Source organism: Pan troglodytes, chromosome 1 (genome assembly GCF_028858775.2).
Source record: "Pan troglodytes isolate AG18354 chromosome 1, NHGRI_mPanTro3-v2.0_pri, whole genome shotgun sequence".
In the NCBI taxonomy this organism is placed as follows: Eukaryota; Metazoa; Chordata; class Mammalia; order Primates; family Hominidae; genus Pan; species Pan troglodytes.
The window spans coordinates 191,594,149-191,608,701 of NC_072398.2; the positions used below are offsets into that span (position 1 = coordinate 191,594,149).

The window sequence follows — 14,553 nt, forward strand, 5'->3', positions numbered from 1 at the left end:
ACTCCATCTCAAAAAAAAAATTTAATTAAATTAAAAAAAATTCATCTACATTGTTTACAGTTCAATATTATGAGTACACAATTTATCTAATCTCTTTATTGAATATTTTTATTATTTCCATCTTTCATTTTTATCATTAATACTCTCTTTAGTTCTTTTGTTACGTTTTTTTTGGAGACAGGGTCCCTCTGTTGCCCAGGTTGGAGTTCAGTGGCACAATCATAGCTCACTGCAGCCTTGAACTCCTGGGCTCAAGCAATCGTCTCACCTCAGCCTCCCCAGTAGCTAGGACTCCAGGCTCATGCCACCACACCTGGCTAATTTGTTTTTCCTTGCTTTTTGTAGAGACAGGATCTTGCTATGTTGCCCAGACTGGTTTGAACCCCTAGCTTCAAGCAATCCTCCTGTCTCGGATTCCCAAAGTGCTGAGATTACAGGTGTGAGGCACTGTTCCCGGCCTCTCTTTGGTTCTTGATCACAGTAGATTATCAGTTTGACTTGCCCAAGAAAGCCAAACTTCTGACTTTTTGAGTGGAATTTCTAATTTTCTTCCCAATTCAGGCTCATGCTCTGGCCCTATCTGGATCCTAATTGCTTATTTATAAAAATTAACTAAAAATAATTCCTGTTTTATAGGATGTGCTGTAATTCTCTACTTGCTTTGAAGACAAGTAACTTAGCAAATTTGTAACACTCTTGTGAAAACTTACTGAGTTCTTCCTGAATTTTCTTCCAATTTTCTGCTTCCTGTGAGTTGGGATATGTCACCAGTAATCCAGCCAGGGCTTCCTTTACTTTTTGAATTTTTGGAGAATTCTGTTCCAACTCAGCCAGGAAGGCCTAGGAGAAAGAATGCCATGCATGCTATGAGATTCTGGACAGGAAACAAAGTTGTGTGTGTGGTAGAAATGATTGGAAAACTGGGCAGTTATTATAGGCTCTACTAGGATCCTATCAATGACTTGTTTAGTGGTGTTAAGATACTTAACCCTTCTACTTCAATTTTTATTTTAAAATGAAAATCTAAATGGCAGGATCTGAGTTTCTTTTATGTATAATACATCAGTAGAACTCAATAAGAAGGAATTATTAATCAAAATAAACTAAAAATACCAAGATATGATGATAACATATCTTGAAGGAGATGAGATGCTACGCTCAATGGGAATATTAAAAGTTTTGGTGAAACTTTCCTACAGGATTTTCTGTGGTCTTATATCTTCTGACATTTTTCCTAGTCTCACGTGTCAATCTTAAGAATGAACTGTAATCACTGTTATTTAGATCCCTCTAAGAATTGGAAAGATACTTTGATAAGAATGGTTTGTCTTGCTTACAGCATCATATAGAAAATGAGATCCCATTCTCAATGAGCTAACGATTCTGGGGAGGGCTATTCTTTTTCTGCAAACATACCTGGTTTTGTTTCTGAATCTAACTTATAACAATTTCTAATTTCATAAGAAAATTCTCTAGGAGAGTTAAGGCATATTAATCATTTAGAAAGTCAAACATACTGCCCATCACAACCTGGATTGTTGCCCATGTCTCTCTCTCAGATGCCTGGGCTTGGGCAGGAACACTGGTACAGCTGTCTCTTCCTCTTGGTGTTAGGAGGCAACTAATGTAAACACAGTACCTTGTTAGATTCAGCTTGGGCTTTCACTGTTTCTGTCTTGGTTGGAGATGACATGGCATCCATGGATTTCAGGACTTCCTCTTTTGATTCCAGCCACTGCAGCACAGAGTTTGCCTCCTTGTGAACCTCCTCCATTCTGTTGAGGATAGCCTGAAGGCTTTCCTGGCGTTCATGAAGTACTCCCCCTAGTTTCTCATACTTCAAGTTTACATCTGACATGTCACACTGGATCTCCGTCAGATCTAGTATCATAGAAACAGAAATCAGATTGGAGACAGCTCTTCGAGTATGCTCCTTGACTCCTCACTCCTAAATTACTTGCATCTCTCTTACTCCTTCTAGTGAATTAGAGATTATCTTCCTGCTAAATCATACAAAAGTTCCCATTTATATACACATAACAAAAGCGTTCTCATTAATCTGCTTTCTGGTTTTGGCATTATATACTCAGATGTATACCTTAAAATGCTAAACATGGGAACAACGAAAGTGAAGGGAGCAAAATAAGAAATTAACCTTAGTCTACTATTGGGATTAAGGGACTTGGAGCATTCTTCCATTCCTTCTTCTCCAAACTACAGAGAAGTCACCTAGCTGGGAGGCTGAGAGCTAGACTAGGTTACCTCTAGTATAACTTCTTTATAATTCAAAGATTAACATATATTTTCTTTGAGTTCTTTCCCTATTTGCCTTATCTAGTGATCCAATCTATTGTATTTCTACAATACCTTTAGCTTCAGGGGCTGCCAACCTGTTTATGGTCTATAGCCAGCAAACCACAGTTGCTTCTCCCCAGATTTTTATCCTCACACCCATTCTGGCAGCAGTTCTTCCACCACATATTGCAACATACACAGATGCAAACATAGACACTGTCCTAACACATCCAACAAAGAAGCACTGTTGAAATGGCATTCTCACCTTTGCAGGTGTGGTATCCGTTTACACTGCCTACAGAGCTTCCTACAGAGGGCAGTATGGAACCTGAGCAGAAGGACAGGGAGACAAACAGGGCAAGACCAACGTGTTAGGAATACATATAGGCACTGAATTTGTCCTTTGGCCCTCACTTTAAGCTTAGGTATCAGGAAGTTAACACAGCACAAGACAACATACTCATGGGAAGAGACAAATTATTTTAGCTGCCAGGCAACAAAATGTCACTCGAGGTTCTTAGCAGGAATGATTCTTAATCCCTTCTAGAGGAAATTCGTATTCCCTTTTTATTAAATCTCCAACTTGAATTCTCTGGATGCCGCCCTAATTTTGTGAAGCAAGTACTGGTAAAATTATTAAGTCTAGAATGGTACTTGCCATATTTTGGAATAAGCTTTTATAATAAAGCCAGAAAGTTTCACTTTTTATATCAATATCTTTCAATATAATAAAAATGAAAATACCATTAAGGACAGAAAAAGCAGCCTTTTTTTTTTCTTTTTTGAGACAGAGTCTCACTCTGTTGCCCAGACTGAAGTGCGGTGGCATGATCTCGGCTCACTGCAACTTCCACTTCCCAGGTTCAAGCAATTCTCCCATCTCAGCCTCTCAAACAGCTGGGATTACAGGCGCCTGCCACCAGGCCCGACTAATTTTTGTATTTTTAGTAGAGACGGGGTTTCACTATGTTGGTCAGGCTGGTCTCAAACTCCCGACCTCAGGTGATCTGCCTGCCTCGGCCTCCCAAAGTGCTGGGATTATAGGCATGAGTCACTGTGCCTGGCCTAAAAAGCAGCCTTCTTCTAATAAAGACATTAAAATGAGCCCTTCTTATATTGTTTTTAAAGGAAGATTCTTTGCCTTTTCTTTCATAACCTCTTCTTGCTCACCTTTCCCCAAGAAAAAACAGAAATCCTAAGTGCCAATAAATCTGGCTCATCAACATTCTTATAAATTGTGCTTTGGGCCTTTGGTTCTGTTTCTAATCACCATAATTTCACATACATTCTCCCCAAACTGATTCCTTATACTTCAGAAAAGTTTCCCAAGATAGGTAAAAATCAGGTGAGGTAATGATAAATATTATACAGAAATCTGAAAAATATTCATAATGATACTTTAAAAGGACAGAAAACTCTCGTATGCACTGACTTCACTGTACAAAAAGTCACGTGCAAGGTTATATTACAAAATAGTTGGCCGGGCGCGGTGGCTCACACCTGTAATCCTAGCACTTTGGGAGGCTGAGGTGGGTGGATTGCCTGAGCTCACGAGGTTCGAGACCAGCCTGGGCAATACGGTGAAACCCCATCTCTACTAAAATGCAAAAAATTAGCTGGGTGTGGCAGCGGACGCCTGTAGTCTCAGCTACTGGGGAGGCTGAGACAGGAGAATCGATTGAACCCGGGAGGCAGAGGTTGCAGTGAGCCAAGATGGTGCCACTGCACTCCAGTCTGGGCGACAGAGCAAGACTCCGTCTCAAAACAAAAACAAAAACAAAATAGTTGTGGGACAGGTGTAATGGCTCACGCCTGTAATCCCAGCACTTTGGGAGGTTGGAAGTTTAAGACCAGCCTAGGCAACACGAGACCCTGTCTCTACAAAAAAATATTAAAAAAAAAAAAAATTAGTCAGGCATGACAGTGCACACTTGTGGTCCTAGCTACTCAGGAGCTTGAGGTGGGCTGATTGCGTGGGCCTAGGAGGTCAAAGCTACAGAGAGCCATGATCACACTACTGTACTCCAGCCTGGGTGACAGAGCGAGACCCTGTGTCTAAAAAGAAGGAAAAAAATTAGCTGAATTAGGGTGGTGATTATAAAACTTTTAAATGTTAATGTTATTATATTTTCGATTAAAAAATACAAAATAGAAAAATAACATTCCATTGCAGTGTGGTGATGCAAAAAAAGAAACTGGACTAGTAGGTGGGAGAAGACGGTACTAACCAAGGTTGTCACTAACTCAGTATGTGAGCCTTAATCTACAAACACAGTTTATTCTGCAGGATTTAAAGATAATACAACCTATCCTGTTAACTCTCATAGGGTAACTGGGAAGAGATCATGAGCGAATGTATATCAAAGTACTTTATGAAACGGAGCTAGATAAATGTAAGGAACTGAAATATACATGGTTTTTCAGAGTTGGAGGAGAACTTTGAGAGCACTCAAGATAGTAATTTTCAAACTGATTTTCAAAACACCCTAAAAAGGTGCTTTAGGGATTGTGTTTAATGTTTGGTTTAAATGTAATATTCACATAAATTTCTAACTACTTAGAAATGATAATAAAACATGCATGTTCAATTATGCTGAATTCTACACCTTAACCCACCAAATAAAACCAATTATGCTGCTTTTCTGGGGAAAGTAAAGCAGCTCCTGACACATCTAAGCATCTATTTTAAGTTATTTTTGAGTGTCCCTGATTGGAAAGGTGGTAGCTCTTTACCAGCAATTTATGATATTCAAACCTGTCCATGTCCACTCATGTATACTATACAAAGAAAAACATCTATAGCACATGTGTAATACATTAAATAACACGACCAAAAATATAACATGACTTGCTCTCTGTACATCTACACAGTTCTCATTGTGGCAGAATTGTGTAATAATAGAATTCTTAACACTTCAAGTCAGTTGGACAGTTTTTGTCCTCAATGTCAGTCTTAAGTGTTTTCTATGTGTAACAGCCCTCATTAAATATTCTTAGTGATTTAACTTTGAAACAATAATTTCTTATTACATCACTTTCAAGTTTCTAGCTCAATTCAATCAAAGCCTGTTCTGACATTGTGAAGTCAACTTTCAAAAACATTTGTCATCATTTGCAATTACTTAATCTGTGTGAACCATATTTTCTGGATACAATGAAACCAAACAAAATTTAGAAATAAATTAGATAGGCTGGGCCCGGTGGCCCACACCTGTAATCCCAGCACTTTGGGAGGCCAAGGCAGGTGGATCACAAGGTCAGGAGATCGAGACCATCCTGGCTAACACAGTGAAACCCTGTCTCTACTAAAAATACAAAAAATTAGCTGGGCGTGGTGGCGGGTGCCTGTAGTCCCAGCTACTTGGGAGGCTGAGGCAGGAGAATGGCATGAACCTGGGAGATGGAGCTTGCAGTGAGCCGAGATCATGCCACTGCACTCCAGCCTGGGCAACAGAGCGAGACTCCGTCTCGGGAAAAAAAAAAAGAAAGAAAGAAATTAGATGGTGAAGCTGTCATCCAATAATCTTCCTTTTCAAATTTTTATATTCGTTAAGTTAGTCTCAATATTCTTACTGATGGATTTCATAACAGATAAATGCTATAAAATAACATATAAGGGAAACTTACGCCAACAAAATGGTTTAATTTTTATTATTTATTTATTTATTTATTTTTGAGATGGAGTCTCGCTCTGTCACCCAGGCTGGAGTGCAGTGGTGCAATCTCAGCTCACTGCAAGCTCCGCCTCCCGGGTTCATGCCATTCTCCTGCCTCGGCCTCCCGAGTAGCTGGGACTACAGGCACCCGCCACCACACCTGGCTAATTTTTTGTATTTTTAGTAGAGACGAGGTTTCACTGTGTTAGCCAGGATGGTCTCGATCACCTGACCTCATGATCCACCCGTCTCGGCCTCCCAAAGTGCTGGGATTACAGGCGTGAGCCACTGCGCCCGGCAGCCAACAAAATGTTTTGTTTTACGTAGTAGGGTTCTATATGAGATTTCTGTTTTTCTATATGAGATTTCTGTTCTATATGAGATTTCTGGTTTTTTTTTAAAAAAATGATCTAGTCTAGGAGTCAGTAAACTACAGCTCATCAGCCAAATCTGGCCCTTTGTTTCAACAAAGTTTTACTGGAATACAGTCACAACCACTCATTTCTATTAATGTATTGTCTTTGGCTGTTTTTGTTACAATGGCAGAGGTATATGACTGTGACAGAGACCATATACCCTGCAAACCTAAAAGAGTTACTATCTGGCCCTTTATAGAAAAAGTTTGCTGACTCTGATCTAGTCACACGAATAAGTCACTGAATGTAGAGGTTGATATATCACCAATTCCCTGAAATGTCACTTGTGGATAGTTCCAAAATATCTTTTAACTTTAGAATACTATAGAAAAGTACACATTTTCAGAAAGCAAATAAATTTTTCCTTTACTCGTTAAGTGACTGTAGGAGTGCACTATCACAGACTAGTAATAAAACTTATGTGATCTCAATTAACAACGAGCAAGTGACTGGGAACTCACATGAGATTTTGTTTATTTATTTATTTTTTTTGAGACAGAGTCTCGCCCTGTCGCACAGGCTGGAGTGCAGTGGCGCAATCTTGGCTCACTGCAACCTCTGCCTCCCGGGTTCAAGCAGTTCTCCCACATCAGCCTCCTGAGTAGCTAGGATTACAGGCGCAAGCCACCATGCCTGGCTAATTTTTGTATTTTTAGTAGAGACGGGGTTTCACCATGTTGGCCAGGCTGGTCTTGAACTCCTGGCCTCAAGTGTTCCACCTCCTTTGGCCTCCCAAAGTGCTGGGATTACAGGCGTGAGCCACTGTGCCTGGCCTTCATATTAGATTTTGCTTCAAAGACTTAATTTGCAGTGAAAGATTATATACACATCTGGGCACAATCTTTGTACCCCCTTTGAAGTACTGATTTTTTTTTTTTTTTTTTTTTTTGAGATGGGGTCTCCGTCTGTCGCCCAGGCTGGAATACAGTGGCACGATCTTGGCTCACTGCAACCTCTGCCTCCCGGGTTCAAGCCATTCTCTTGCCTCAGACTCCCAAATAGCTGGGATTACAGGCACGAGCCACCAGGCCTGGCTAATTTTTATATTTTTAGTAGAGACAAGGTTTCACCATGTTGGCCAGGCTGGTCTTGAACTCCCGACCTCAAGTGATCAGCCCACCTAGGCCTCCCAAAGTGCTGAGATTACAGGCATGAGCCACCACGCCTGGCCCAACACTGACTTCTAAATACCTTGCTTCTTCCTGGATATCACAATCATACCTACCCAGGCTTTCCCAACTTTTTTTTTTCCTGAGATGGAGTCTCACTCTGTTGCCCAGGCTGGAGTGCATGCACTGTCGTGGCTCAATGAAACCTCCACCTACCAGGTTCAAGCTATTCTCCTGTTTCAGACTCCCGAGTAGCTGGGACTATAGGTGCGTGCCACCATGCCCGGCTAATGTTTGTTTTTTTTGTTTTGTTTTGTTTTTTTTGAGACAGAGTCTTGCTCTGTCTGTTGCCCAAGGTGGAGTGCAGTGGCGTGATCTTGGCTCACTGCAAGCTCCGCACCATTCTCCTGCCTCAGCCTCCTGAGTAGCTGGGACTACAGGCACCCGCCACCACGCCTGGCTAATTTTTTGTATTTTTAGTAGAGATGGGGTTTCACCGTGTTAGCCAGGATGGTCTCAATCTCCTGACTTCGTGATCCGCCTGCCTTGGCCTCCCAAAGTGCTGGGATTACAGGCATGAGCTGCCGCACCTGGCCTAATTTTTGTATTTTTAGTAGAGATGGGGTTTCACCATGTTGGCCAGGCTGGTTTTGATCTTCTGACTTCGTGGCTGGCCAGTGCCCAAGTTTAAAGATGATGCTTACCCATCCCATTTACACATTCAAAAAAGGGAAATTCTCAAGATGAAAATCTCATTTTAATTATTCAGTGTTCATTTGATAGTTCTAAGTGGGACAACTAGTTCATTTACTTTTCCCATCATGGGAAGGAATTTTGCAAAATGGAGCAATGTTATATAGCAAAAGGAGTGACAGGTCAGGTTGCAGGGGAAGACTGCTTTGGGCATGCCCTTTGTTTTCATACCCAACCTTGATTTTCACTTTAATTATATAAGGAGGCATCTCCAAAGGCCAAAAGCAAAGAGCAATTTTTATTCACTATATTTTGAAGAGCCTGTACTCACCTGTCTTGCCTTGGGAATCAGGTGCTGTGATTTCCATGATGAGATTTTCTAAAGAAGTACCTTTGCAATTGATTTCTTCCACCAGAGTTCCCTTACTTGCCCAGTCATCTAGTAGACTCTGTTTAAAGAAGAAAATGGCTAAATGTAGTATCTGGGGCTTTTTCCTCATAAGTAGGGACATCTGTTCTGTATATACTCCCTAGTGTTTTGACAAGCATTAAGAGACCATCCTTCTGATTTATTTATTCATTTATCAAATATCTATTGAACATTTACTATATGACTGGCACCATGCCAAACACTGGGGTACAAAATAGAATTATGATACAATTTCTAAAACCAGAAGCTCAGATTATCAATTGCATTATAATGTGATAAATGCTATTACAGTATTATGGACAGTCTGTGAATTCCAAGAGCATAAGAGGAGTTCTATCTAATTCTGCCTAGAGGAAGGAAAGCTTTGAATTAAGATAATGGCTGGGCATGGTGGTTCACACCTGTAATCCCAGCACTTTGGGAGGCTGAGGCGGGCAGATCAGTTGAGGTCAGGAGTACAAGACCAGACTGGCCGACATGGTGAAACCCTGTCTCTACTAAAAATACAAAAAAAAATTAGCCGGGCGTGGTGGCAGGCACCTGTAATCCCAGAGACTCAGGGCGCTGAGACGGGAGAGTTGCTTGAACCTGGGAGGCAGAGGTTGCAGTGAGCCGAGATCATGCCACGGCACCCCAGCCTGGGTGACAGAGTGAGACTCCGTCTTAAAAAAAAAAAAAAAAAAGCAAAGAAAGATAAGAGTTTGCCAGATGGACAAGAGGGAACAACATGCATATAAAGATTAAAAAAGAAATGGTAACTAGAGGATAAATAAGGAGCTAGATATTGAGATACAGAAAAATACATAGAATCATAGGCTATACTTTGCGTTTATTAAGGAAACTTTATATTGGGTTTGAAATCAAAGATCCAACTACCACAGAAATCCATCAGGAAACAATGGCATTTGCTCTAAGACAAAAATACCACATCACGTTAAGTCTCCAAGATGTCTCCTGCCATAGTTGTAGGATTTTACTCCTTTCAGAGAAAGGACGCCATTCTAGCCTTCATTGCCCTCCTCCATACCGAATATCCCTGACAATCTACTTAGTTTGCTTTTGACTTTAAGCTGCAGAGAAAGGCACAGAGCTCTACTCATATTGCCTAATTTCAAACTGACCCTTGGTCACTGCTTGTCAGTTCTTTAATTAATCACTATTTTTTTTTTTTTTTTTTTTTGAGACAGAGTCTCACTCTCTATCACCCAGGCTGGAGTGCAGTGGCACCATCTCAGCTCACTGCAACCTCCACCTCCCAAGTTCAAGCAATTCTCTGCCTCAGCGTCTTGAGTAGCTGGGATTACAGGCACCTGCCACCACGTCCAGCTAATTTTTGTATTTTTAGTAGAGATGGGGTTTCACCATCTTGGCCAGGCTGATCTTGAACTCCTGACCTTGTGATCCACCCGCCTCGGCCTCCTAAAGTGCTGGTATTACAGGCGTTGAGCCACTGCGCCTGGCCATTAATCACTCTTGATTCCAAAGAGCCACAGTCCCCAAACTATGGCTGTACTCACAGAATATTTTACATTTTTGAGGAAAATACAGTGACATCTGTTGAACACCATATGAACAACTACTAAGTTGTTTGGACCTAACTTCTTAGCAAGTAGAAGTATTAGGAGTTTTTTTTTGTTTCTGTTTTTTTTGGCCTTGAGATGCCATGACAAATTTCTTAAAACACCATGGGCACTGTGAAACAAAAATGTTGGGAAAGCTCTGTCCTAGGGAATTCCCAACAGCAAATGCTCCTGGCACTCACTCTGTGAAAGCAATCAAACGCTTTTCTTTCATCTGCTCAGGATGAAGTATGCTTTACTGAGAAAATAAGGATAAGTGCATGACAGTTAGTCAGAGGCATATTTGGCTTATTTCAACAAAAGGAAGACATAGGTTAGAGGTGTAAGCAGAGGCTGGATAATTACGGATCAAAGACAGTACAGAAGGGATTTTGCAGGGAATGGGAGGAAGGTTGGTCCCATCCTTGAAGGTACCTTCCAACCATCTGATTCTAGCTTTTCCTTTACTAGCTGAAGTAGTACTAGTTCTTCTATCCTCAATTTCCTGATCATATTATCTGGTTACTTGCTCAAATATATTTGTCTAATTCTCAAACATACAAAGAGAGTGTATGCTTCTCAAGGACTGTATGGGTAGATGGTTATCATATGAAGAAAACGTAGGAATTTCTGTTCTGATGCAGACTGACAACTTGGATTTCTCATACATTTCCCCACCACAGCTGGAGACCAGTTAATACAAGTATTCAAACCAGTGCCTAGCCCAATTCTTGGAGTCCCTTTGTTCACCTACCTTCAGGTGTTCAATCTGCTTCTCTAACTCTTTAGCACTCGTAGAAGTTTCCGTAGGTGGAATACTCCCTTCAGTTTCTTTCAACCATTTCTGGAAGGTCCTGACCAGCTTCCGGAATTCATCCAACTGTTCCTGGCAAGATGATGCATCTTTCTCTCTGTCAATGAAGCAGTTTTGTTACTTGCCAGACTAAGTTTTATAAAGTCAACTTGAGCTAAGAGTAGTTCATTCTGTGACTCCAGACATCAGTTACCTAACATGGCCTTTCTTTCTCATAATCTTTTCCATAGCAGGTTTGGCTGAACAACCGCATATAACGTTGAAGCGTACCAAACTCAGGAATATATTGCCCTTGTTTGGACATTTCTGGGGAAAGAGGTCTTCAATCTTACTCTAGGCTAAAGTGAAAGTGAGAAAAACTAAAGGGAGGCTGCTATTTAGGTACTGTGATACAATGGAAAGAATGCAGGCTTTGGATCTCAATTCCGGCTCTGCTACTTTTTAGCTATTTGACTCTTTCAAGGACCAATTCAAGTGCTGATTGCTTTAGCAAGGAAGGTGCCGAAACTGAGGCTCACAGAAGTTAGGTGATTAGTTCTAGATTAATGATGCCAACGAATAAACTAAATCAAAAGGAAAGTTTTGGAAATGGCCATATCTATCAGACAGATGTCAATCCAGAAATCCTGATTCCTCATACAGTAAAAAGGCCCTCAGCATAGGTGAAGAAAAACAAAAGCTTTCTTGACCTTTGTCCCCATCCTCTCCATTAGATAACCTGCTGCTAATAATGTTGGTTTGAGCAACTCTTTTCTTCTAATCACTAAGGCAGTTATCTGCTAAATCAAGATCATATTTATCGCTAAACTTAGATAAGAAGTCTTGTTCATGCTCTTAAATCTATGTGAGGCTGTCCAGTGAGGAATCATGGCTTTTCAACAGGGACCAAAATCAGCCAGCCTTGTCATATATTCCCTTGTTTTCCTTGAAAGAAGAATCCAGATACTCTTCTAAAATAGCAACTTAAATGTGGTCAAAACAAGCAGGGGGTCTGGGCATGGTGGTTCACACCTGTAATCCCAGCACTTTGGGAGGCCAAGGCAGTAGGATCGATGAGGCCAGGAGTTCACAAGTAGCCTGGTCAACATAGCAAGACCCCATATCTTAAAAAAAAAAAAAAGCCAGGGGACTGCCAACATCACCCTTAATTATGTCTAGGAAGTCTCTTCCAATTTTTCTCTTCTTTCAAAATTATTCTGTAATCTTACTTGCTGCCTCAAATTTGTTCTGTTTGGTCCAAGTGGCCTAGGCTTCTGATCACAAAGAGAGGGAACTCATCCCTACTTTCTATTAGTTACTATTAGAAAAACCACTAAGTGGCTGGGTGCGGTGGCTCATGCCTGTAATCCCAGCACTTTGGGAGGCGGAGGCAGGTCGATCACCTGAGGTCAGGAGTTCGAGACCAGCCTGGCCAGTGTAGGGAAACCCCGTCTCTACTAAAAATGCAAAAATTAGCTGAGCATGGTGGTGGGCGCCTGTAATCCCAGCCACTCAGGAAGCTGAGGTAGAAGAATTGCTTGAACCCAAGAGATGGAGGTTGTAGTGAGCCAAGATGGCACCACTGCACTCCAGCCTGGGTGACAGAGTGAGACTCAGTCTCAAAAAAAAAGAAAAGAAAAACCACTAAGCATCAAGTAGATTAGGTAGCTTTGCCTAAAAAAAGGCACTTTTCACCCTCCTACAACTCAGTAGTAGAATTTTAGATGCCATCTGTTCTGGTAAAGGAAGAAAAGAGAAAAGATCATTTCACTCCATAACAAGAAAAAATAGTTCCCCAATGCTGACCAACACAAGTGATAACTCACCTCTCTTTAACTGTCTTCTGTAGCTCTGTGAAGTCTTTTCTTAGGTTCTGTACCCTGTCCTGATGCTGGCACAAGTCCAGCGCAAAGCCACAAGAGCTCAGTTCAGTGACCAGGTGCTCAAGAGTATCTAGGTTCTCCTGTTGGTCTTCCATTTCCAAATTGAGCTCCTGTCAAGCAAACAAGGAAATGTATTAAATCCTCTAATCCTTATAAATATACTCTAAAAAGGAATAAGGAAAGAGGTATGCTTGCCAGGTCAAATGCTAGATCAAAACAATAAATATGCAACTCAGTGAAAAGTTTAAAAAAACAAACAAACATTTTTTTTTTTCCTTTTGAGACAGAGTTTTACTCCTGTCACCCAGGCTGGAGTACAATGGCGGTATCTTGGCTCACTGCAACTTCCGCCTCCTGGGTTCAAGCGATTCTCCTGCCTCAGCATCTCGAGCAGCTGGGATTACAGTCTCCTGCCACCACGCCCAGCTAATTATTTTTTGTATTAAAAAACCCAATTAAAAAATCTGATAAATATGTAGGACATCTTCAATCCACTGGAGAGTGGCTAGGAATTACAAAACAGTCTTGTCTCCTCTAAACAAACGTTCAAAGACTTGGGAGGTACCATGACAGGACGTAAAGAATGAAAGTTTCAGGAGTCAAATACACCTCACCTGAAATTCAATCACACTTTGCCACTTACTAACTTGTGATCTTAAGCTACTAAACTACTCTAAGCTTCATGGTCTCTTCTATAAAATGGGGGTAAACACACTATCTCCACTATTATTTAACATTATACTTAAGATATCAGCCAGGCCCAGTGGCTCACGCCTGTAATCCCAGCACTTTTCGGGGCCAAGGTGGGTGTATCACTTAAGCCTAGGAGTTCAAGACCAGCCTGGGCAACATGGCAAAACTCCATCTCTATTTTTTTTAAAAAGTTAATTTAATAATTAAAAAAAAAACAGCCAATGCAATTAAGAGAAAACAATCTGTGGAGTAAGAATTGGAAAAGAAGAGATAAAACTGTATTTGTAGGTCACATGAAAGTATATTTGTATGGCCGGGCACAGTGGCTCACGTCTGTAATCCCAGCATTTTGGAAGGCCAAGGCAGGCCCATCACTTGAGGTCAGGAGTTCATGATCAGGCTGGCCAACATGGTGAAACCCCGTCTCTACTAAAAATACAAAAATTAGCTGGGCATGGTGGCGCACTCTGTGGTCCCAGCTGCTTGGGAGGCTAAGGCAGAAGAATCACTTGAATTTGCGAGGAGGAGGTTGCAGTGAGCCAAGATTGTGCCACTGCACTCCAGCCTGGGCAACAGAGTGAGACTCCGCCTCCAAAAAAAAAAAAAAAAAAAAGGACAGGCATGGTGGCTCATTCCTGTAATCCTAGCACTTTGGGAGGCCGAGGCAGGAGGATCACTTGAGTTCAGGAGTTCAAGACCAGTCTGGCCAATGTGGTGAAACCCTGTCTCTACTAAAAACACAAAAATTAGCTGGAAATTGCTGGAACCCAGGAGGCGGAGGTTGCAGTGAGCCGAGATTGTGCCATAGCACTCCAGCCTGGGTAACAGAGCAAGTCTCTGTCTCAAAAAAAAAAAAGTATATTTGTAAAACCCAAGATAATCAACAATAAAATGAAATCAAACAACGAAGTAGTTAAACAAGGTAGCAGGCTATAAAATTAACACACAAAAATCAATAATGAAAACTTCAACTTACTATAGCAACACAAAAAGCTCAATCTTAGTAATCAACTAACAAGAAACACA

General features: G+C 41.2%; 1 protein-coding gene across 39 annotated transcripts in view; it reads right to left on the minus strand.

The window, feature by feature from the left end:
* Window positions 1–14,553, minus strand: part of MACF1 (microtubule actin crosslinking factor 1) — a 378,870-nt gene that overhangs the window by 105,467 nt on the left and 258,850 nt on the right. For 34 of the 39 annotated variants that reach the window (XM_063782390.1, XM_063782385.1, XM_063782389.1 and 31 more), the window contains 6 exons: window positions 12,778–12,944; window positions 10,913–11,069; window positions 8,501–8,618; window positions 2,561–2,623; window positions 1,640–1,881; window positions 711–840 (listed from right to left, as the gene is read on the minus strand). In XM_063782390.1, the coding sequence (XP_063638460.1) occupies window positions 711–840; window positions 1,640–1,881; window positions 2,561–2,623; window positions 8,501–8,618; window positions 10,913–11,069; window positions 12,778–12,944 (877 nt within the window). The remainder of the gene's footprint in view (window positions 1–710; window positions 841–1,639; window positions 1,882–2,560; window positions 2,624–8,500; window positions 8,619–10,912; window positions 11,070–12,777; window positions 12,945–14,553) is intronic. The other 5 variants (XM_054681501.2, XM_063782397.1, XM_063782395.1 and 2 more) reach the window with 1 other exon arrangement.